The 24,907-nt window shown below is 41.2% G+C and overlaps 3 protein-coding genes across 4 annotated transcripts in view; 2 read left to right on the top strand and 1 right to left on the bottom strand.

The window, feature by feature from the left end:
- Positions 1-17,157, top strand: part of LOC134647555 (NBAS subunit of NRZ tethering complex-like) — a 63,671-nt gene extending 46,514 nt beyond the window's left edge. The window contains exons 38-49 of the mRNA XM_063501909.1: positions 5,989-6,078; positions 6,719-6,844; positions 8,785-8,952; positions 10,670-10,923; positions 11,011-11,127; positions 11,215-11,331; positions 11,419-11,519; positions 11,577-11,739; positions 12,593-12,719; positions 12,892-13,006; positions 16,219-16,335; positions 16,806-17,157. Coding sequence (XP_063357979.1) covers positions 5,989-6,078; positions 6,719-6,844; positions 8,785-8,952; positions 10,670-10,923; positions 11,011-11,127; positions 11,215-11,331; positions 11,419-11,519; positions 11,577-11,739; positions 12,593-12,719; positions 12,892-13,006; positions 16,219-16,335; positions 16,806-17,105 — 1,795 coding nt within the window. The 3' untranslated portion in view covers positions 17,106-17,157. The remainder of the gene's footprint in view (positions 1-5,988; positions 6,079-6,718; positions 6,845-8,784; positions 8,953-10,669; positions 10,924-11,010; positions 11,128-11,214; positions 11,332-11,418; positions 11,520-11,576; positions 11,740-12,592; positions 12,720-12,891; positions 13,007-16,218; positions 16,336-16,805) is intronic.
- A 695-nt stretch (positions 17,158-17,852) lies between these two features.
- On the top strand, positions 17,853-20,756 carry LOC134647406 (small ribosomal subunit protein uS11m). Its single transcript, XM_063501759.1, has 4 exons — positions 17,853-18,104; positions 18,440-18,671; positions 19,810-19,875; positions 20,626-20,756. Exons 1-4 carry the CDS (start codon positions 17,935-17,937, stop codon positions 20,731-20,733), a joined length of 576 nt encoding a protein of 191 aa, XP_063357829.1. The 5' UTR covers positions 17,853-17,934; the 3' UTR covers positions 20,734-20,756.
- Positions 20,757-21,054: 298 nt separating this feature from the next.
- The window catches only part of LOC134647393 (proline-rich protein PRCC), a 432,482-nt gene continuing 428,629 nt past the window's right edge, over positions 21,055-24,907 (bottom strand). The window contains exons 2-7 of one of the 2 annotated variants that reach the window (XM_063501741.1): positions 23,691-23,855; positions 23,406-23,605; positions 23,278-23,331; positions 22,645-23,121; positions 21,780-21,995; positions 21,055-21,158 (exon numbers count right to left, since the gene is read on the bottom strand). In XM_063501741.1, the coding sequence (XP_063357811.1) occupies positions 21,072-21,158; positions 21,780-21,995; positions 22,645-23,121; positions 23,278-23,331; positions 23,406-23,605; positions 23,691-23,793 (1,137 nt within the window). In that variant the 5' untranslated portion in view covers positions 23,794-23,855 and the 3' untranslated portion in view covers positions 21,055-21,071. The remainder of the gene's footprint in view (positions 21,159-21,779; positions 21,996-22,644; positions 23,122-23,277; positions 23,332-23,405; positions 23,606-23,690; positions 23,856-24,907) is intronic. The other variant, XM_063501742.1, reaches the window with a different exon arrangement.

Here is a 24,907-nt window from a genome sequence, read left to right as displayed (position 1 = left end):
GCCAGCTACAACAAGCTCGCCAAGAAGGAACTGCTGCGGTTCCTCGCAGACACCTGCTTCAGCGAGCAGGCGTTACAGACGTGTGTATATGTGTCTTACAGCATCTAGAAATGGCTGCAGCGTTACCGGCAGTGCGCCAGCTACAACAAGCTCGCCAAGAAGGAACTGCTGCGGTTCCTCGCAGACACCTGCTTCAGCGAGCAGGCGTTACAGACGTGTGTATATGTGTCTTACAGCATCTAGAAATGGCTGCAACGTTACCGGCAGTGCGCCAGCTACTTCAACAAGCTGGCCAAGAAGGAACTGCTGCGGTTCCTCGCAGACACCTGCTTCAGCGAGCAGGCGTTACAGACGTGTGTATATGTGTCTTACAGCATCTAGAAATGGCTGCAGCGTTACCGGCAGTGCGCCAGCTACTTCAACAAGCTGGCCAAGAAGGAACTGCTGCGGTTCCTCGCAGACACCTGCTTCAGCGAGCAGGCGTTACAGACGTATGTATATGTAGTCTGCCGATTTTTGCCGGAGAGGGGCCCGTCAAATGTATACGTAACGTAAAAACAGCCATGTCAGTAGCCTTGTGTCGGTCGCGAACTAAGAACTGTTAGGAATGAAATCCCGTGAAGGACCGAAAGGAACTAAATCTTTTTGCGCGCTCTGAATCGGTCTTTAGGTCCTTTAGTTCAGTGGATTGGAGAGCGCTTGACTGAGTGAAACAGAAAACGATCGGAACGAAACGGTTCAAAATGTCGCTAGCACAAGTGCGAAATGTATGAAGGAAAATCAAATATTTTTCTATACATTTTAATTTTTTTTATTGAGTTAAGGTGTTTAATGTTTAATATCGACATAATCATATCATACAATTTGAATTTACCAAAGATTGGAAAAAAATCGAGTGTTAAACCGATTTTACATTCCTATGCATTCCCGGCTCCCAACAAATTCAACGACCGACTGAACTAAAGGAACTAAAAGAACGAACTAGTTTGACCGATTGACCGAGAGCGGAGCGCTCTCTGTAGTGAACGAACAGGCACAAGCCTACATGTCAGATAAACTAGCGATGGGCGAGTCGAGTTATCTGATTCGAATAATTCGAATCAGCCTACAGATGAGTTAATTCGAATCAAGACTATGGGCAATTCGAATCAACTCGACCACTAGCTAACTCGGCGAACAACTCGCCGAGCCGAGTCAACGCTATCACACTGCTACTAAGGCCATTCAAAAATAAACCTTAATACTGTAGCCCGAAGGCTCTTTTTACAACAACTGCCGCTCGATTCGCCGTCTCAACTCGAATTGGTACTATGACCATTCAAAAATAAACCTTAATTCCATGACCCGAAGGTTCATTTTACAACAACTGCCGCTTGATTCGCCATTCCAAGTATCCCAACTCGAGTTCACTGCTAGTATGGCCATTCAAAAATAAACCTTAATTCCGTGCCCTGAAGGTTCTTTTTACAACAACTCGCCGTCTCAACTCGCTCCGCGCCTGTGCCTGTGACCTTGTCGCGAACCACGCGAATCGTCGAGTCGAGTCAACTCGATTTTGAATTCGAATCGCTAAGATAAACGTCAGTCCATAGTGTCCATACAAAAGTATGCACAATTGTGCAAGGTTTTCGGCAGAGGGGTAAAGCTTTGGATTCCTCCGAAAACGGTGCCGTCATATGACGGCCGTCATATAGCGGCAGCAAAAGACGGCCGTCTTTACGGTGGCGACATGTGGAAAGTACCACGGCGTCATAACACACCGTCATCCACCAAGGTCAAAGCGGCAAATTTGAAAAATGTAGGCGCGATACGATAACGTCCCATAAAAAAATTGAATTTCGCGCCTTTTCCTACTGACAAGATTTGCTTGATCATCTATAATTTACTTTGAGGATGAAATATCATCAGAAGAGGAAAATAATCGTAGTACGGAATCATTTATTCAAATCTCGTGTCATTTATTCCAAAATGGCGTCACCGCTATCTAATAAAACGTTCACGAAACTATCGACAAGGTCATGACGGCCGTCATCTTACGTTACGTTGACAATCAACGTAACGTAACGCCGTCTAGGAAACCGCGCCATCTTGTTTACATAGACAACGTTCTAGTGACGTCAGTCAACGCTATATAGCGGCCGTAATATGACGGCACCGTTTTCGGAGGAATCCAAAGCTTAAGCTCTTAAAGCAGACTCCGGTTATCAAACGCTCTATGATATATGTATATGAGTTATTACTATATCACTACGGTTTCTTTCGACAACCCGTGAATTTCAAAATTTAAAAAGAATTTTCCAAATCGCTGACGTTAGTACAATCTATGACCAGTTTCTACATTCTACGAGAACCAAACGCTAGCGCGCTCTATCTCGATCCCGGCGCCATCTAACGAGGAATTGTGTTAACAGTACGCAACAGTCACTCGGCTTAATGAGGTAATTCCAGTGAACGGATATACAAGGAAACCGCCTTTGGGAACATTACCGTTCAAATTCTCGGGCCAAATTAGCACACATACACAATTACGCCTACATTTAAATAAGACGATACGTTTACAGAGCCTGTCTCTATTACACTAACGTACACAGCTAAGTGTAGATGAAATGCATATAATGTCAATAACTACCAATCAGCGACATTAATCTGCTAATAACCTTCTTACTGTACGTACTGGCCGCTGAGAGTTCGCCGTTCATATTTGATTAGAATATGACTTGGACAGGGATAGGTTTATGCCATACATTGAAGAACCAGTCAAATAATTCACGTATAATAATTTAATGCAGACTGTCAGCTCCCAGCGGCTCATATTTGAGCCAGAACGCTTATGGGTGACGTCATATCGTGGGATTCGATAGGTTAAAAGATAACTAGTTAAAATTTTGTTATGAAATGACAGACTAACTCAACAAAAGTAAATATTCATTGTTGTATAAATGTATTCCGCTAGGTATAATAAGTATTTTTTATAGCTAGGTATAATATGGCAGTGCGAAGTCACGGTCTGTCCGTTTTTCTAAGATCAAGCACGCCATAATAAATAATAGTTTATAAATGTATGGCGAACTTGATCTTAGAAATCGGACAGGCTATACAGCCTGCAAAATTTACATGGGTACACGAATCGGGTCAAAAATATTTGAACAGGCGGAGTCACAATAAATCCCCACTTTCAGTTCCAATGGAAATATTTTATATGTATATAGCCGGTTAAGCAAGTTTGTCAGTAGAAAAAGGCGCAAAATTAAAATTTTATATGGGACCATAACCGTTCGCGCGCTTACATTTTCTAAATTTTCCGCTCTTTTCTACTGACGGAAATGGCTTGAGAGAGCATATATGTGACAGTAGAGGGTGGATTGAAATGATCAACATTTTTACATAACGTGTGTATTTGTTAAATTAATTCAGTGAAAGCGTGATAGAAAAAATGTATCTACATATAGGAGACCGGTTATAATTATCTCACGGGTTATCGCATGAATAGAACATATTCTAGATATCTTGCCAGGCATCCACTCAATTTCATGTTTCTCTAATTGGACAGCTTTTTTCCATAGTTCTCTGCGAATAGCATCTTGTGGGAATCTGAATAGAAAGTAATGTAAAATGACAATACCAAATTTGATTATTAATTTGAAATAACTAGGTAGTTTTTTTATAGCTCCATCCCATGAAATAAAAAAGGAAAATACAAATCTGTAAGAAGGAATTTATGACTACATTTATATTTATATAGAAAATACCTAAATCAAACACAAGTTAATAAAATAGTCTACTTCATTTGGCATAACACCATCCCTATTATCCTCGCAATTTAATATGTCGTATGTTGTTAAGAAAGTCGTATACATTTGTTACGTTTTAGCTTAGCACGGTAGTATTGAAAAAATGTCGTCATGTTTATTCCAAATTTTACTGAAGTTATCTGTTTACTACACGTGAAAAGTGATTCCACTGTCCTTGGTATGAACTAAAATAACTTCTGCACCACTTCACGACCCATGAAGACATTCTTAATTACAAAAAGACATTGTTTTTATAAACCAATTTAGCCATCCGTCACTGACTGTCATCTCGGTCGAACTGAAGTTGCCAATCGAACACTTCGTAAGTACCGCCTACAATTGAATACTTTACGTTGGGTCATAATTGAGCGGACAGAATACTTCCATGGTAAATATTCGTTCACTGGGTAATTCACGCTCTAAAAATCTCCATTGGAGTTCAAATTTCAGATTGTCATCAAAAATTGTTCTTTTTTTTGTTGCGACTTTCCCTACCTGTATTTACATTCGGATATCAAAATGATGTCATTTTGTTATCAATCTTCATTGCGTCTACAAAATGACATAATTTGAATATCAGAATATAGTTTTTAATTAGCCACCATGGATTAAACAAGTTTGGCAAAAATTTCATTTTTGGTACAATTTTTTATCGCTGACTGTACTTTTCTTTCCACATGCAACTAATACTCATCGAGACAATTCTAAAAACCCCAAACAATTAGGTTGCGTTGTTTCATCACAGAGTTCCCATGGCCACCTCCTGTCTCCATCATCAGATCAGCTCGATGGTAACATAATATTGCACTGTCACCCGACTTACATTATGTAATAACTGCCCTTACTGACATATTTACCAAAAGTCCGCCCTGTTATCCTTCTGAGGAGAAACTTGATTGGTAACTAGCGACCCACCCCGGCTTCGCACGGGTTAACAAATTATACATAAACCTCTTGAATCACTCTATTAAAAAAAACCGCATCAAAATCCGTTGCGTAGTTTTAAAGATCTAAGCATACATAGGGACAGACAGCGAGAAGCGACTTTGTTTTATACTATTGGTAATGTTATTTGTATACAATTTCTTGTTAGTTATTTTATAAATTCCCTTTCCTATAATATTATCACTACAGTTACTTTCCAATAACCCGTGACATGCAAAAATAACAAAATTCCACCTAAATCGGTTGACGCATCAGGACTGTACAAGAATGGTCTATATCCTACGGTAACCAAACGCTTGCGCGAACTAACTCGCTCCCAGCGCCATCTGTTGGCGATATTGATAAACAAGTCAAGTAGTCAAAAACTTACAGCTCACGAGAAAATAATGTCAGTTCATTTTACAACAATTAAAGTTTCTGACTTTTGTTGTGACAGCGCTAAAATTGTGAAAATAGCTTTTAAAAATAGAATCCATTTTTTTTAATTTACTGAAAAATAACAACTTAATCACAATGACATTGGCGATCCCGCGCACACGCGGACATGCACGGCTATCCGCTCAGTCCTTAGTGTAAGGCCTGTGTGGACGCTCGAGTTGGGCGTGCAGCGGGGCGGGGCGTGCGGCGAGCATGTTAAACAAATGCAAGCGTATAGGAGCGGCCTTAGTGCACGCTGCTCAAATCACTTGGGAGCTCGACGCAACGCTGCACGCCCCGCCGAACGCTCCGCTTCGAGCGTCCACTCAGGCCTTACACGTAGGGCCGATACAGACTGACTGAAACCCGACTGCAACTTGTATGGGTGGGCGGGCAAGCTCCCATACCATTCAAATTGCAGTCGGCAGTATAATATATGACCGGCCTCAGTTCGTACATGACGTTTACCTCTGAAGCAGTCCCCTTTGATATTAATAAAAAGACTTCCGTGAGACGCAGACATATTAAAATTATTAAATATAGTAAAAACGGATTTAAAATTTTCACTATTTTTACACATTATTGAATTGTACAACGGGACTTAAAACTTAATACTATAGTCCCGTTATACAATTTAATAATAATAAAAACGGGTCACTCACGTATTTTAAGTCGAAGAACGCTCGACATGTTTCACTCCGTACCGAGGATCGTCGTCACTCGAGGGGTGTCAGTACCCTTAGGTCGCTGCTTACCTCCTAGCGACAATAATCACTATGATTATGACATTTATGCCAATGGCGCCACGATGTTAAAGGTAGGAATGTCGTTCCAGGGTCCCGGCAGGCACGCGCGGCCTGATGCTGATGCAGGCCGTGGACTACTGCCAACAGGAACAGGAGAACGACTTCAAGTTCACCAAGGAGTAAGTTCCAAATCTGAACATATAAGTATTAGCAAAGAGGTTGAGGTAACGCACACGACACCATGTCTGGTAAAGACAGCGGGACTTGGAAATTTGTATCGGGTCTCTATTGTTTCCCAAAGAGTTTTAAGTCATAATCATCTATTTTAGTATTGTTGTGTATGTGTGTTTCGAATAAAGCATCATTCATTCATTCGTAATGTATTGTTTGTCCGCATTTTCGTTAGTCATAATTTGTTTGATTCTGAAACGCGTAACTTTTCAGGATTTCCACAAAACAAACCTAACCTAACCTATCTATTAGGATAACCTTACGAAAATCCTGAAAGTTAACGATTTCAGTTTTAGGACTAATGATAATATGATGACGAAGGATACAATATGACTTAAAACTTTATGTGAAACAAAGGGACCCCATTTGTATTATTTCTTTTACTGAAGACAGAAACGCATTCTCCGGGAACTCCCTGCCACGCACAGCTACTGTGGAATGAACTGTGGAATGAACTGTCGCCCGCGGTATTTCCGGACCGATGCGACCTTAAAACTTTCAACAAAAGAGCGTACTTTCATCTTAAAAGCCGGCTACACACTTGCAACGCCTATTATTTATTTATGTAAAGTTAAGTTTGTCTTCCAGTGAGATGTCCTGGACGCAAGTCGGGCAAGAGCTCACTCGCTGGGCGCGGTTCCTCGAGAACTACCACTCGGACACCATACAGGGCATCATAGAGCACAGCTGTGTGCCCCGCGATGAGATATGGCCGTGAGTACTACGACTTAAGGTTCAGAATGCTTTATATATCTGTTGAACTACCACTCGGACACCATACAGGGCATCATAGAGCACAGCTGTGTGCCCCGCGATGAGATATGGCCGTGAGTACTACGACTTAAGGTTCAGAATGCTTTGTATATCTGTTGAACTACCACTCGGACACCATACAGGGCATCATAGAGCACAGCATCGTGCCCCGCGACGAGATCTGGCCGTGAGTACTACGACTTATGGTTCAGAATGCTTTGTATATCTGTTGAACTACCACTCGGACACCATACAGGGCATCATAGAGCACAGCGTCGTGCCGCGCGACGAGATATGGCCGTGAGTACTACGACTTAAGGTTCAGAATGCTTTGTATATCTGTTGAACTACCACTCGGACGCCATACAGGGCATCATAGAGCACAGCGTCGTGCCCCGCGACGAGATATGGCCGTGAGTACTACGACTTAAGGTTCGGAATTCTTTGTATATCTGTTGAACTACCACTCGGACGCCATACAGGGCATCATAGAGCACAGCGTCGTGCCGCGCGACGAGATATGGCCGTGAGTACTACGACTTATGGTTCAGAATGCTTTGTATATATATATATCTGTTGAACTACCACTCGGACGCCATACAGGGCATCATAGAGCACAGCGTCGTGCCGCGCGACGAGATATGGCCGTGAGTACTACGACTTAAGGTTCGGAATTCTTTATATATCTGTTGAACTACCACTCGGACACCATACAGGGCATCATAGAGCACAGCGTCGTGCCGCGCGACGAGATATGGCCGTGAGTACTACGACTTATGGTTCAGAATGCTTTGTATATATATCTGTTGAACTACCACTCGGACGCCATACAGGGCATCATAGAGCACAGCGTCGTGCCGCGCGACGAGATATGGCCGTGAGTACTACGACTTAAGGTTCAGAATGCTTTGTATATCTGTTGAACTACCACTCGGACGCCATACAGGGCATCATAGAGCACAGCGTCGTGCCGCGCGACGAGATATGGCCGTGAGTACTACGACTTAAGGTTCAGAATCCTTTGTATATCTGTTGAACTACCACTCGGACACCATACAGGGCATCATAGAGCACAGCGTCGTGCCGCGCGACGAGATATGGCCGTGAGTACTACGACTTAAGGTTCAGAATGCTTTGTATATCTGTTGAACTACCACTCGGACACCATACAGGGCATCATAGAGCACAGCGTCGTGCCGCGCGACGAGATATGGCCGTGAGTACTACGACTTAAGGTTCAGAATGCTTTGTATATTTGTTGAACTACCACTCGGACGCCATACAGGGCATCATAGAGCACAGCGTCGTGCCCCGCGACGAGATATGGCCGTGAGTACTACGACTTAAGGTTCAGAATGCTTTGTATATTTGTTGAACTACCACTCGGACGCCATACAGGGCATCATAGAGCACAGCGTCGTGCCGCGCGACGAGATATGGCTGTGAGTACTACGACTTAAGGTTCGGAATTCTTTGTATATCTGTTGAACTACCACTCGGACGCCATACAGAGAGCACAGCGTCGTGCCGCGCGACGAGATATGGCCGTGAGTAAATAAATTAAGAATTTCGAAAGAATTAGGTATTTTTGAAATTTCATCTTTTTTCGTCGAGTAGGTACTTACTCTTGTTTCGAAACGTTGTCACAGGTAATCTTCAAGCGTATTTATACGGTTAAGTCTAGTTTTAGTATTTGTAGTACATAGTAGTAGTAATAGTAGTAGTAGTAGTAGTAGTAAACTCTTTATTGTACAAAAAGACATATTAAAAATAACATACAAGTAGTGAGAAGTACAAAGGCGAACTTATCCCTATGAGGGATCTCTTCCAGTTAACCTTTGAGTAGATGAGAGGAGAAAATTTGTATTCTAAAAAAGTCGTTTACTTATACTATACTACAGGGAGATAGAGCAGAGCCACGGCGACCCAACCACGCTGGTCCCACTTGTGGGCCGGCTGGTGCTGGCCGGGATGGGCTCGGCGCCGCTCGGCACGGTGCTGCAGTGCCTGCACATAGCCACCGACGCGGCCGGCGTGCTGCGACATCTGGCCGACACGAGTGGACCGAGGTATTGAAATACAAATACAAATACAAATGCATTTATTTCATTACTTTTTACATCAGTTCTTAGGTATAATATAAGGGTTAGGTAGGTAATTAGTCGATCTTAGGTACATGAAGTAAGTACAGTATTTATCTAAACATTGTGCAACAAATTGTGTAAGTAATGAAAAAGGTGCGGGTACAGCTTGCTGAATTTAAACCCGCCCTTGGTCAGCTAATTGGAATGGTATTAAACAAGATGGCTTTGGAAGCGACGCTTAAAAAAAAACTGTGTCGATTTTTTAGGGTTCCGTACCCAAAGGGTAAAAACGGGACCTTATTAATAAGACTCCGCTGTCCATCTGTCGGTCACCAGGCTGTAACTGTGACAGTTGAAATTTACACAGATGATGTATTTCTGTTGCTGCTATAACAACAAATACTAAAAACAGAATAAAATAAACATTTAAGTGGGGCTCCCATACAATTAACGTGATTATTTGCCGTTTTTTGCGTAATGGTACGTAACCCTTCGTGCGCGAGTCCGACTCGCACTTGGCCGGCTTTTTAACAAAAAAATTTTACTAATTGGTAATAGTACATTATTGTCGAGGTTCGGAAGTAGCTACTTGCTGGCTGAGGATTCGTTTTAAACGGACGACCTTGGGAGTCCGTTTAATTGAATCCGAAGCCAGCAAGTAGCCTTCCAACCGAGTCATATATAGTGCTTTTCTCAAAAATGGTGCAAGAAATAGAAATATTTTACGAAAGCAACGTTCTAATTTTCACATAAAAAAGTAAAACCATTAAAAAGTAATGCTTGCCGCCTTAAAAAAAAAAGAAGTATTTTTCTGCTGACAATACACCAACCTATTTGAGACACCTAAATAGTCGCGGTACCAACATTAAGCCTGTAACAGACTATCGCACCGCACCGCGACCTTGGAGCGTCGCACCCATAAGTGAGAGCGAGAAAGAGATATATGTTTCTCGCTCTCACTTATGAGTGCGACGCTCCAAGGTCGCGGTGCGGTGCGATAGTCTGTTACAGGCTTTATATAATAATAAATGCTGATCATCTGTTTGGCTGTTTAAGGGACCTATGCCTTCATTTGATATGGCCATTTAAAGTTTTAAAAAGTTTGGAACTCGTTATATAATGGAATTTGTATGCAACATTGCAGTCCCGAAATCGAGACTGCAATGTTTTTAACTTTTTAATTTTTTGAATGACCATAAACTACGCCCTTCGCGACCTATTTTTTAACCGGCAACGTCGACTTTGCCGTCCATTTTTGAGAAAAATAGGTTTAGAGGATTCGAGGAGGAGGAACATGAAGGTAAAATGGAATTTGAAATTTTCTACTCCATATCACAAACACTATAAAATTCAAAAATGTATTCCGCAAGTACGCACAATATCTACATATTGCGGATGTAGGTGTACCAAAACATGAGAATACTTAGTTTTACATCACATGAACATTTTAATATAAACATGCAACTCAAATCAATACACAAACTCAAAATAAGTTCGCTTTGGGCACTTTAGGTATTTGATAAACAAATTTCACGTAAATTAATTTCCTTGTATGAAATTAAATACCCTATGCTCTTTTTAGCCCTATGGGCGACTGGTAGAGAATGCCTTTAGGCATGAAGTCCGCCATTTGTAATTTTTGTATTTTTGGCAATAAAGTTTAAATAAATAAATGCTCATACCTCTCCTTACCCATTTTCAGCGAAGTACCGACCCTAGTAACCCGCGTAATCCAATACCACAAAGAAGGCGTGAAACTATCCCAGGAGTTAATCGAGACCATGATGCAGAAGGCCACGGAAGCCGGTCTCCCACCGTACAAGCTGATCGGTCTGCTAGCCCTCAGCGACAGGGGGCAGATGGAAGACCCAGGGGACATGGCTAAAGTGGCCCAGTATACCGTGGACTTGATAAAGACGGAGTTCAGTGATGAGGAGTACGCTCAGCAGTTGACGGGTGAGTGTTTTAGAAGGTTCTAGCAGATACTTGTTATATAGAAGGCCACGGTTGGTCTCCCACCGCACAAGTTGATCGGTCTGCTAGCCCTCAGCGACAGGGGGCCGATGGAAGACCCAGGGGACATGGCTAAAGTGGCCCAGTATACCGTGGACTTGATAAAGACGGAGTTCAGTGATGAGGAGTACGCTCAGCAGTTGACGGGTGAGTGTTTTAGAAGGTTCTAGCACATACTTGTTATATAGAAGGCCACGGTTGGTCTCCCACCGCACAAGCTGATCGGTCTGCTAGCCCTCAGCGACAGGGGGCAGATGGAAGACCCAGGGGACATGGCTAAAGTGGCCCAGTATACCGTGGACTTGATAAAGACGGAGTTCAGTGATGAGGAGTACGCTCAGCAGTTGACGGGTGAGTGTTTTAGAAGGTTCTAGCACATACTTGTTATATAGAAGGCCACGGTTGGTCTCCCACCGTACAAGCTGATCGGTCTGCTAGCCCTCAGCGACAGGGGGCAGATGGAAGACCCAGGGGACATGGCTAAAGTGGCCCAGTATACCGTGGACTTGATCAAGACGGAGTTCAGTGATGAGGAGTACGCTCAGCAGTTGACGGGTGAGTGTTTTAGAAGGTTCTAGCAGATACTTGTTATATAGAAGGCCACGGTTGGTCTCCCACCGTACAAGCTGATCGGTCTGCTAGCCCTCAGCGACAGGGGGCAGATGGAAGACCCAGGGGACATGGCTAAAGTGGCCCAGTATACCGTGGACTTGATCAAGACGGAGTTCAGTGATGAGGAGTACGCACAGCAGTTGACGGGTGAGTGTTTTAGATGATTCTAGCAGATACTTGTTATATAGAAGGCCACGGTTGGTCTCCCACCGTACAAGCTGATCGGTCTGCTAGCCCTCAGCGACAGGGGACAGATGGAAGACCCAGGGGACATGGCTAAAGTGGCCCAGTATACTGTGGACTTGATATAGACGGAGTTCAGTGATGAGGAGTACGCTCAGCAGTTGACGGGTGAGTGTTTTAGAAAATTCTAGCACATATTTATATTAATAAGAAGATGTCGTTGGAAGACAGTGGAGATTGGGGCAAGGTTTCTAGATAGATTACTTCAAACTTAAGTAAGAACTACAACATTTTCCCGATTTAACTGGTTATATTGAAGACCAAGGTCGGTCTGCCGCCACACAAGCAGATCTGGCCTTAAGTGAGGAGGGGAATTTGGAAGAAGTTAAAATGGCGCTATAAGTAAGTGGGGCCTAAAGCTTAGGTTTCCTCCGAAAGCGGTGCCATCATATAGCGGTCGTCTCCATACAAATACTACGACATCCATATTTAGCCGTATTATTTAGTATGGAGACGGCCGCTATATGATATGACGGCACCGCTATCCTAGGAAAACCGATCTTAATTGACATGCCGACGGCATTTTTAGAAAATTTGGAAATCCGTAATTTAATTTTTTATAGACTTCTCGCCTTTTGTATTTATTGCTTGCAACTTTATTTCATGTGATTTTTTTCCAAAAAATTCTCGTAGACATGTCCAACTTTTTGGAAACCAGCAATTTAATCTGAAATACCGTTATAAGCATTTCAGTGTTATCTTAAGATTCCAATGGTCTATACTAACAAAAAATTAAAAAACCATTTTAAATTTCCAGAGGACATGCTGATGACGGACGACGGCAGACGAGAGGCGTTCAACCAACTGCTGGAGCTGGCGGAGACGTTTGCTCGCAAGAAGGCGCTCGTGGACGTGGTCAACTGCTGGCCCCCCAGCAGGGACAGGTATACCAGCACTATATAACACTTGCACACGGCGCGGTGCGGGTAACTAGACGAGAGGCGTTCAACCAGCTGCTGGAGCTGGCGGAGAGGTATGCTCGCAAGAAGGCGAAACCCTAAAAATATATTAATAACTGAAAACTGGTAAATAATTAAGTCGTTTTTGCTGTTACAGCGAGTCCCGCAGCATCCAGTTCCTGTACATTCAGCACTTACTGTCCGACTGCGAGCAGCGCGAGCCGCGGGTGGTCATCAAACTGCTGCTGCGGCGACCAGTACTCACACAGCAGGTAACTAACGAAACTACACCTTATGTCGTTACAGTAAGGTTTATATTCAGAACTTACTGTCCGACTGCGAGCAGCGCGAGCCGCGAGTGGTCATCAAACTGCTGCTGCGGCGACCAGTACTCACACAGCAGGTAACTCACGAAACTACACCTTATGTCGTTACAGTAAGGTTTACATTCAGAACTTACTGTCCGACTGCGAGCAGCATGAGTCGCGAGTTGTCATCAAACTACTGCTGCGACGACCAGTACTCACCCAGCATGTAACTAACGAAACTACACCTTATGTCGTTACAGTAAGGTATATATTCGGAATTTACTGTCCGACTGCGAGCAGCGCGAGCCGCGAGTGGTCATCAAACTGCTGCTGCGACGACCAGTGCTCACACAGCAGGTAACTAACGAAACTACACCTTATGTCGTTACGGTAAGGTTTATAATCAGAATGTACTGTCCGACTGCGAGCAGCACGAGCCGCGAGTGGTCATCAAACTGCTGCTGCGGCGACCAGTACTCACATAGCAGGTAACTAACGAAACTACACCTTATGTCGTTACGGTAAGGTTTATAATCAGAACTTACTGTCCGACTGCGAGCAGCACGAGTCACGAGTGGTCATCAATTTTTATTTTTTATTAGGGAAAACTGTTTTATTTTCCCTTGAGCAATGGAATAGATCAAATTGGTAGTTAACTACTACATATATCATATCACGTAACGTACAGTCCGTTAACTCTCTGAATGACCTTCGTTTTTCAAGTAAAATCGGACGTAAAGCTTTGGATTCCTCCGAAAACGGTGCCGTAATATGACGGCCGCTATATAGCGTTGAATGACGTCACGAGAACGTTGTCTATGTAAACAAGATGTCGCGGTTTCCTAGACGGCGTTGATTGTCAACGTAACGTAAAAAAGCGGTGCCGTCATTTGGATGACGGCTGTCATGACGGTGTCGATAGTTTCGTGAACGTTTTATTAGATAGCGGTGACGCCATTTTGAATAAATGACACGAGAATTGAATAAATGATTCCGTACTACGATTATTTTCCTCTTCTGATGATATTTCATCCTCCAAGTAAATTATAGATGGTCAAGCAAATCTTGTCAGTAGAAAAAGGCGCGAAATTCAAATTTTCTATGGGACGTTATCCCTTCGCGCCTACATTTTTCAAATTTGCCGCTTTGACCTTGGTGGCTGACAGTGTGTTATGACGCCGTGGTACTTTCCACATGTCGTCACCGTAAAGACGGCCGTCTTTTGCGGCCGCTATATGACGGCACCGCTTTCGGAGGAATCCAAAGCTTTACGTTGACAATCAACGCCGTCTAGGAAACCGCGCCATCTTGTTTACATAGACAACGTTCTAGTGACGTCATTCACCGCTATATAGCGGCCGCTATATGACGGCACCGCTTTCGGAGGAATCCAAAGCTTTACCTATTTTACATTGAGAGTCTCAATTTGAGACAATAGGTAATAGGTATCCTTAACTTTTTGCGGTAAGTTTAAAACTTTTTGTGAGTTAATAAGAAACCATAACAGCAGTATCACCTTCGCGTGTTACCGCCGATACCCGATGTATCTTTCTAAAATCCGAAGGTCATTCTGAGAGTTAACGGACTGTACCTTCTTAAATCGGTTACTCAATTCCTCGCTAGATGGCGCTGCGATCGAGATAGATCGCACAAGTGGTTGGTTTCCATAGAATATAAAACGACAAATAAATTATATACAGTTTGGCAAAAAAGAGTAGAATTTAAAAAGTGGTAATACTGAAGTGTTGTCCCTTTCAAATCAATTTAAGAAAAACAGGACGACACTACAGTGTTTCCATTTTTTAATTTCTACTCTTTTTTGCCAAGCTATATTTTTGCTAACACAGGTTATTGTAAAATAATATTAGTGATTAATTTCTAAACATAATTCGTGCATAATTTAGTTAAATTAATTTTGTAAGCAGCTTCTAAATATGGAAATTTTTGTAGATTTCGTTTTTGGAATTTTCTCAAAATGGCGAAGTCATGGTGAGATCTAGCGTTACCGGTATTGGTTACTGAATTAAGCCCCATTTTAATAAGGGCTCATTTAGACGGTGCGAGAACTCGCATGCGATTTTCATTACATTTCTTCATTTGATCGGTCGGCTGAATTGACAACCTCAATGGTCCGCAATGTAACTAATATCGTGTATGCGTCTCTAATCACTACCACGAACTCCGTTATCAGAAGGATGTTAATTTAAAAGTCACTGAATATCAATTCATATTTATTTATAGTTCTGCAATAGTTATCACACAATTAATCAAGACCCAAATTAATCAGTAAGTAAATTTAGCAAAAACGTTACACTTCTATACGCGATTGGGAACTACCGGGCGGATCGCAAGGCGGGGGACAACGTATGCGAGTTATCGCATTGTCTAAATGAGCCCTAGGGCTTAGGGCCTAGGGCTTTAGACGGTGCGAGAACTCGCATACGAGTTTTATTACATTACGGGTTTTGATCGGTCGGTTAAATTGGACGTAGCCAACAGTCCGCAATGTAACTAAAATCGCATGCATGTCTAAATTAGCCCTAAGGATCAAGAACTTGCATGCGATTTTCGTTACATTGCGGTATTTGGTCGATATCTACTGAATTCATTGTACTCTGTAATTAGCAATGTATTGAATAGTGCGTGACTGCGTGCAAGTTCTCGCGCCGTGTATATGGCCCTTTAAATAGGTATATCACATTCATAAGATTTACTTTTTGAATCAGTTACCTGATTCTTCGGTAGATGGCGCTGCGATCGAGATAGATCGCGCGAGCGTTTGGTTTCCGTAGAATATACATGGTGCTCGTAGAAGTGTGTCACGGCACAGAATAAATAATAGTACAAAAAATTGATTTTTTTGATATCACGGGTTATTGTAAAATAACATCAGTGATTAATATTAGTAATATTACCATCTAAAGTGTCATTCTATTTTATAGATGGCGCCATCATAGCTTGGCCTGTCAATCCCTAGAATTACGTCAAATTATTGTTATTTTTGCAATTTTATGGCCGAGATGCCGCCCTTTAAGCTAAATCTCATAGAACAAAACTAGAGAAAGCGGCAAGCTATGATGGCGCCATCTATGCAAACCTTTGACAGTTGCCAACCCCATTAAGTCTTCGTTTCTGCTTGGGTAAAATTGCAATTTATATTTTATTATATTTGACAGGAAGTAAAATGGCTGACCTCGAACGTTTCGGGCCTGTCGATTGTCAGCTCGCTGTGGGTAGTGGTGCTCGCCAAGTGCGACAGGGACCAGCTGCTGTGGCTGGCCCTTAAACACAAGGTAAGCTAATAACAGAGTATTACGTGGAGTATGCTATACATTGGTGGCAAACAAGCATACGGCCCGCCTGATGGTAAGCAGTCTCCGTAGTGTATGGACGCTTGCAACTCCAAAGGTGTTAGGTGTAACATGCGCGTTGCCGACCCTAACACTCCGCACCCTCGTTGAGCTCTGGCAACCTTACTCAGGAACACAACACTATGAGTGGGGTTTAGTGTCATTTGGCTGCGGTTTTCTGTAAGGTCTGAAAAGACATCCGCTGGGCTGTACATTTGCCATCAGATATAGCGGAGCGCCCGAGGTCAAAATATCTGAACACGAACTCTAACAGCTTGACAATAGAGGCGTGTTCAGATATTTGTGAGCGTCTTGACCGCTCCGATATATCTGATGGCGACTGTACAATTGAACGTCAACAATACCAATTTTTGGGTTTCTCCTTGGGTTTACAAAAGTAACATTTGTTTCAGAATTACCTCACGGACATGGAAATAGAGGATGATCTAATCAAAGAGCTGCTCGACAACGATTATTTCATCATGATAGTCCCAACGCCCCTCTACTCTTCAGCCATAAACTACATCGTGGGCAGCGAGTCCACTGAACAAAACGCCGGCGTTTATTCCATACAGTGGGCGGTCTCTGAGCTGTGCAAACATGACTACGTGGCAGAAGCCGGCCAGCTACAGTTGATGGCTATGGGTGTGCCCGCGGCTTTGCGCGGATTCACGCAATCTGTTTTGTATTGTAGGAACTTGTTTAAGAAGTAATGTGTAGGTTAAGGAATGTAAGTTATAGAATTATTATATGATGCAATCGGTATTGGTGTTTTATTGAAAGCATAGTAACTCGTTAGCATGTTTGCTAGTTGTATAATTCAGGCTTAAATAACTCTTCTATCTTATGAAGTGTACCTATTTTTATTTCTGGACTCATATGCTAATTAAATAGTATATATAATATACGTATAACTAGTAACAGTAATATTGTAATTTCATATTTAAAAGCTGCGAATCTTTAAGCATCAAGACTACTAACGCCATCAATTAACAGTGTTTATAATTTACATTATAAAATTAAAATAATGAATCGTTGATGAATTGAACAAAATGTAGCTAGCAAATGTGTTACAAGTAAACAAATTATACGTTCCTATATTTAAGTAAATTATGTATTTAAAACATTGTATATGTGTTGTATGCGAAATCCAAGAAGGAAGAGGCCTACTAGCGCCATCTATTAACAGCCGTTAGCAACTGATCATAAAAATAAGTACGCGCAATATATTTAAACGTAAAATTAATTGAACATTAATTTAATTTTGTTCAACTCTTGTGATATAGTGCTTGTAACTCGATCATGACTATATTTTTGTTATAAAATTTATTCAATCAATCAATCTTTGGGTGTTATGGCTCCATCGATATTGTCGATGATATAAAATTTATTAAAACAAATCCGCTCCGTAACGAAACGAAACGCAATCATCAGCTGTCAAATAAAAGTCATAGTATTTTAAGAAATTTGAGGTTATGTTTCCTACTCCACAAAAAGATACATAACAAACTTAAGAAATACAGAAACATACAAACTGTAACCATGCTAAGCGCGATTAGAAATACGTTGCGGGTCCCGTTGATAAACGCGGCGCGTATGTTTCAAACCTCAGCTCCACTGGAGACGGAGAAATTCAACCATAAACGTATACCAGCAACCGATGAAGGTGTCCAGGGAGAGAAGATCGTGGATTTGGACGCTGTGCTTAAACAGTAAGTGGATTTAGTCGCTGTATCTCTGATCAGACAGTCTCTCAACTCTCTTATTAGGTTTTTCTCAGTAAACTAGCAGTATTCTCTTTGATAAAAACTTGATTGATTTAATTTAACCGTCACGATTTTTGCTCATTAAAAGATGTAAAAGGGACTAATCACTTAGGTACTACCTACTTACCTATCCTGATGATAATTTTCTGGAGCAACACTTCACTTTTAGTCTACTTTCGATACTCCTCGTAAACGATAGTATACCTAACATTGTACACCACAACTATTTACTGTTTATATTTTAGTTTTTAATCTAACTATAAGAATTCAAAATCTTTCAGGAAACAGAACTTATTCCCAACTTTAGAATCAGACGACCAGCTATTTGACGGGACTCCATACAAGCAGCTGCCGATCTGCAACATCCGCGTCAGCCACAACAACACCATCGTCACCATGACCGACCACCTCGGTGCCGTGAAGATCATCAAGTCCTGTGGCATGGAGGGGTTCAAGAATGCTAAGAAGGGGACCAATATTGCTGCGCAGACTACAGCTATTAGTTTAGCTGCAGTGAGTTCATAACCTTTAGGAATTCTATAAAATCTTTGTATCTCAAAACTAACTTCCGACTAACTTTGGCCGAGGCGGTGCGCGCGAGGCACGTCTACACTGGCCATTTTGTGCACGAGGAAATTGCCTCGCGCGTATGCTCGCTCTGTGTGGACCTGGCTATTCATCAAATTATTTAAAGAATCTTTAAATTCTTGATGAATTGTTTTTTTTTTGTATGTGCTAATCTAGTGCTCTAATTGTTAAGGTTAATGACTGATTACAGAAACACATGAAAAAAGTTACCTAGTATTTAGTGCGAAAAAAAAAATTGCTCATCTGCCTCTTATCTTAACAATACTTCGATCAACACGGAAGGGATGCGGCATTCGCACTATTTCCCCTCTGCCTAGGTACAAGATCAACTGATCTAGCGCGGGTAATAAAACTAGTTGCGCTCGGATTTTTAACTAGACCGAGTCCAGACGCGCGAGTGAACACAGCAGCAGAAAAAATGCCTAATTGCTCGGTTTTTTGTTATAAAAAGAGGTCGGGGACATCAAATTTACAAAAAGAAGGTGTTACATTTCACACGTAATATTTTTTTTACATGTCATACGTTTAATTATATTTAAACACAATTATTATATTTTAATCTCGTGTAATTGCTGGATTTATCGATTTTTCTCGCCCAGTACAAATTGCGGATCGGTCGAGCAACAAATCCGACTTCTCATCTCTTGACGAAAATGTGTTAGTGTGCGTGTTGTGACACTTGTGACTCGTCCGTACACAAAAACAGATCGAGGTGTGCAAGATTTGTCTGTGTAAGGTGTCATTTTCTATGTATTTGTGTTGTCATTACAGATTGGATTTTGTATGCAAGTGTGTGAGAAGTGCGACTGTGTGCACGTTCCCCCCCCCCGCGAAATATGGCAGAATTATTTGAATGTCAAATTATCGCTTGGGCCTATCCCTTCCGACCTGTGGAAGCCCGTGTTGATCGAAGTAACAATACAAATTCCTGAAAATTTACCATGTGTAATTTTAAGTGAAATTGTATATTGTATGATAAATAAATCAAATCAGCCTCTTATCACTTATATACAAATCTAGGGTAATAAAAATGTGTAGTGTACATTTTGTTCTTGTGTTACAGAAAGCAATTGACAGAGGCTACAAGACAATCAGAGTAAGAGTGAGAGGCCTGGGACCCGGTAGACTGGTAAGTTACCCTTGGCTAAAGTACCTAAATTAAAAATATTTTAAACATAATATGTAAGGTATCCAGCTGTGCAATCCACTTATGGCACAGAATAAATAAAAGTACTAGGCATAGAAGATTCACTCACTAACAAAACGCGTCTATTACGACAGGAATGACCACTAGGTGGCGCAAGCGCGAGCAGGCGTCTGTTCCGTAGCGGTGCGCGGCAACTACTATCGGGCGTGTCTCACTCCGCGATTTCGTCGCTTTGCTACAGGTAGCTAAAAGTACATCCGTTCGGCCCCAATTTTGGGGAAAGCCATAAGCCGCGCGTGGCGCTATCGCCACCTAGCGGCCATATCTGTGCTGATCGTAACAGACGCGTTTTGTTAGAGAGTGAGTCTTCTGTACTTAGTACTATTATTTATTCTGTGCTACTATGGCTAGACACCAAAATTGGTGAGGGCCGCATGTACTTGTAGCGACGCGACGAAATCGCGGAGTGAGCCACGCCTGCTTATGGTACAAGAGTACCACAGTACCACGCCAGTTTTAAAATATGGTTGAAGGTGCAACCATATTTTAAAGCAGCCGTGGTGACAGGTGACTTTCATCCACCAGATCACCACCAATTTGGCCCAAAGGGCTTTCTCTATTAGGTGCCAATGACTGATAATAATTATTGTGCCAATGTTTCTGAAAAAGGAACTAAAAAGATAGACAAATAAATTTAGTTTGGACAGACAATATTGTATTTAATTGTTCCAGGCTGCAATAAAGGGTCTCCAGATGGGCGGTCTGCAGGTCGCCTCCATCACGGACGCCACCCCCGTCTCGTGGAACCCGCCGCGCCCGAGGAAGGCTAGGCGACTTTAATATAGCGTTTATATTAGATTACCCTGTAGCTATAGTATACATATTGGTTATTTAAAATAAAAATCTCTATTAAAAAAGATGTATTTTATTTACAATTATAACATAAAATTAAGACATTCTATTGTTCAAATGGCCAATTGGCACCATACAAATAATATTTTTACAGATTAGTAATTAGCATTTGTAACAACGGTATCAATAAATTGCAACACACTAGTCATTCCACAGAGTTGTTTTAAAACAACAGTCTAATCAAACTCCAGGCATATTTACTCCCATGTAAGATGTCCAATGCATATAATACATGATCTTGCTTGATACTCTTGATGACACAGACACTAGAACCCGTATTTGGACTGAGTCTGCCGCTTGGACTGCCTGTTGTTGGCCCATTGGTTCTGGAGCTCCACCTCGTTCGCTTTGGCCTGAAAACGATAATACAATACATTTGTAAGAATTTTATGTTATCCTAATAAGAGATAAGACACTATTAATATCCAACATTATAGGTAATTTATGAATAACAGCTAGACAAAAATGTGTTCGAACTCATGCTTTTACCAATGAGGAGATCCCACCAAGGCTTATAAAGAAGGGTTGGAAATGGGATCTCAGATGGAAGACACAAAAAAAGTAGCCTATTCACAACTTTGGGAATAAATCAAATTATTTTTATCAAATATTTTGATTTGTGTTTTTCACCACTGGAGGGCTTCGTCACTTTTTCTTTACTAAATGACATCTATTTCAGTTTATAAAGTAGCCTATTGTTAAAAAAAGAGATAGAAATACAAAATAGCTTTCCTTGTTTTCCATACATCGAACGTTACATGGTGATGTCACGATGTATTGCCATTTTGTTAGGTTTCGTCAGTAAAGTGCGGATGCCAGACTTTGACCATCATTTGTGATTTTTGTATTGCTTTAAGACAATGGGTCCCATACAGACATTTGATCCTCAAAACAAACCTGATCGACTGATACCATTTTAAAACACTTGGTAAATACCCTATTGTGTTTTGTGTGCTACATGTCTACATACATACCTGGTGAGCGAGATAGGTGATCTGGTGCTTCCTCTTCTGCTGGCTGGTGGGCTCGTTGCCTCTCCTCTTGCTGCTGGAGACTCGCTTGCTCGTGTCGTCCGTCAGCCCCTTGGCCAGCCACTCGCGGGCGTCGGCGAGCACCTCGCTCTGGTTGACGTCGACTATTTGGATGTCCTCGCGCTTGCGTTTGCCTCGGGCTCCGCATAGTTTCATGATCTGGAAATGGTTACAAATGTTATTTAATATTTTTTGCTATGGTTAGATTTTATAAAGATTAGTTCCCGATTTGCTGGATTCTCGTGTAGTCGGATTGTGACGTAAGTAAATGCGGCAAAACAGGACTCACAAGATTAATAAAATAAATAGAAATGTTCCTTACTGTATGACTTCACACATTCAGTGCCGAAAACCCGACTATCGGGTATTTTATGATTTCGTTCTCAGGCTGGACAACCATAGTGGGGATTGTGGTACTACAGAGCTTTATATGACGAAATTTTTGTGGCCTGGCGCCTTGTTTGCCTGGGTGGCAATGAATGTGTTAAAGAATTAAAAGGAAATAGATGATCAAAAGTTCAAGAATTTATGGTGCAATATTCACACTCAACCTCATGCTCTTTATCTCATACACCTTTGTATGGCATATTAAAAATCCATGAAGTATATTTTGTCAAAGAACTGTCTCATTTCAAACATAGACAGAGAGAATCATACTATCTTTGTCTTACACTGGTACTAGCACCCAAAAGAAAAGGATGATTATAGTTTTCCTGGTATTTACTTACAAATTGGTTTGACCAGTTGTTAAACTTACATTGCACATAATTGAATATCTAAACTGTTTGGTATAAAAAAGAACACTTACCGCCTCTTCATCCAATGCATCATTACTTGATCCTTGCGCCGCATACCCGTTCCCATACCCAGAGCTAGCCTCATATTGATAACCATAACTACTAGATTCAGAATACTCCGGCTGCACTTCAGTCTCCACTGTATCCGCCTTGAAATAGGATTCAATATCCCTTGGCTCCTTGGGAGCTGGAACATTATCTTCTTTTTTCAAACTGACTTTTTCATCAATGTCTAACGGAACATCTTCTGGCAGTTGGACGGATTTGTTAATAGAGAAGAAATCGTTCTGTACTTCGTCGTCACTGTCATCTGAATAGTCGATGGCCAGGCTCGGTTTATCTTTATTAACTGGTGGCAAAGGCTCTTTTTTCTTTACGGTTGGACTTGGTTTGGGTTTTTGGGTGAGAATGTGAGGTATTAAGGATTTGGTTGTTGCTAACACTGCATTTCTTGGTTGTGGCAGTATGCTCAGGAGGCCTGACTTTTTCTGAAATGATTGATAACATAACACTTTATTAGTAAAAATAATTAAAATTAATTGTAGATCGGCGAGTAATAAAAATTGCCCAAATCCAGACACAGTTTTAGTTTACAAGTTACATTTATAAATTGTATGGTAGATGTTACAATAAATTTCACTTACCCCATTGACTTTCTTTGGTTTTGTTGCGGGTGCTGTGTCTCTTACATCTCTAAACTAAAACAAAACAAATTCATTTATTTAATCTTATTTTTGAAGGTTATTAAAATTAACATTATTAAAATACTTACATCACTGAGTGAGGGTACTGTAATTTTAGCTTTAGGCTTCACGATGGGGATGTCGGTTTCTTTTTTGTGTAAGAATTCGTCGTCTTCCTCTAACACGGCTGGCTTTTTGTTAGACGGTTGGGGAAGCAGGTTGAACAAACTCTGGCTTTGCAATCCCACATTATCCCCTGATTCTGGTTTTGATATTGATAGGTCTGTAACTAATAAAGGGTTTATTGTGGAAATAATAGTAATAAACAGCTTGAAAAGAACTGTAATTAGAGAAATACAAGTCGATGGCCTTACCTTCTTCTTTCTTGTTTAAAATGACTGCAGAAGCTGTAGCTCCTTCGTTATCTTCATCCTCAAATTCACTAGAATCACTATTGTCATAAGCTACTAAAGCCATGATGATAGTTTTGAATGAATAAAATAAAATAACAGTTTTTACAAGTGTTTATTTTTTGTCGTCTCGTCCATGAACCTATAATATTACGGACAGAGTTTCGCTTACAACACAACTGTGATTCCAACATCCACCAGTTTCTAAGTATTTACGCGTGACACACACACATTGACAGCCCACATCCACCAGTTTGCCGTCAGACGAATCGAAACGTCATTGAAGTAAACATGTCGAAGAAAAATATAAAATATGCCGGCAGCTAAATCCTGCTAGAATTGTACCGATCGAAAGAAAAAAAGTCACGGAATAACTTTTCATACTTAAGTTTATGAATTAGTACGTAAAATCACGATAATTTGTTGTTTATAAATTATCAAACTGCAAAACAGGAGTGTGACCAGTAACATGAATAGGGTAATTTCCCGAAAGTAGGGTAATTGATACCCTTCTTATTAAAACATTATGTATTAAGAGATCATTTAGGTAAATGGTTAAATTATTGATTGTGCATTTCAAACTAGGTCGGTATGGTAATTTACCGATACTAAGGAGCGATACATAACGTTTGTTTGTTATGTATTATAATTTTTTTGTTGAAAACCAGATATGTTTCAAGTTAAATGTATAAATTAAAAAAAACATGACGAACTGATTTCATTACGATGCTAAATATCATTAGGTATTGAAAATAATGATTGCACAAAGTAATTGTGCAATATTGCGCATTTTCAAGACCTATAAAACCAGATACGTACACACCTTTTTTATTGTCTAACGTAAAACTGTCCTAATTTTTTTATTTGAAAACAAGGACGATATTAAAAATAATTGTTTCACCATTAGGGGAGAATTTGTGTTACATGGTAACACTCGTCTACACGCACACATTCAAACCGTCCGCCATTGCAGTGTCACAGTTTGTCTTAAGGTGACATTCCGTCCGTAATATTCTAGGTCCATGCAGTCTCGTCCATGTCTCGTCTCCTTCGCTTTGACAGATGAGATGACACGAATGACGAACACAGATAAAGTAAATGTGTATGAAATCTGTTTAGATTACTCACTCTTTGCACTCTCTTCTCTGTATTTTCCTAGTTTATTAGGTTTAGCCTCTCTT

Source organism: Cydia amplana, chromosome 4 (assembly GCF_948474715.1).
Source record: "Cydia amplana chromosome 4, ilCydAmpl1.1, whole genome shotgun sequence".
NCBI lineage: Eukaryota > Metazoa > Arthropoda > Insecta > Lepidoptera > Tortricidae > Cydia > Cydia amplana.
Note: the sequence above shows the minus strand (reverse complement) of the source record. Positions and strands in the feature narration are given on the sequence as shown.

Excerpts from the sequence above, each read along its gene's own strand:
- LOC134647406 (XM_063501759.1), top strand. The coding sequence starts at position 17,935 with ATGCTAAGCGCGATTAGAAATACGTTGCGGGTCCCGTTGATAAACGCG. Across the intron at positions 18,105-18,439 it reads TTGGACGCTGTGCTTAAACA|GAAACAGAACTTATTCCCAA; the intron begins GTAAGTGGATTT and ends AAAATCTTTCAG. Across the intron at positions 19,876-20,625 it reads GCCTGGGACCCGGTAGACTG|GCTGCAATAAAGGGTCTCCA; the intron begins GTAAGTTACCCT and ends TAATTGTTCCAG.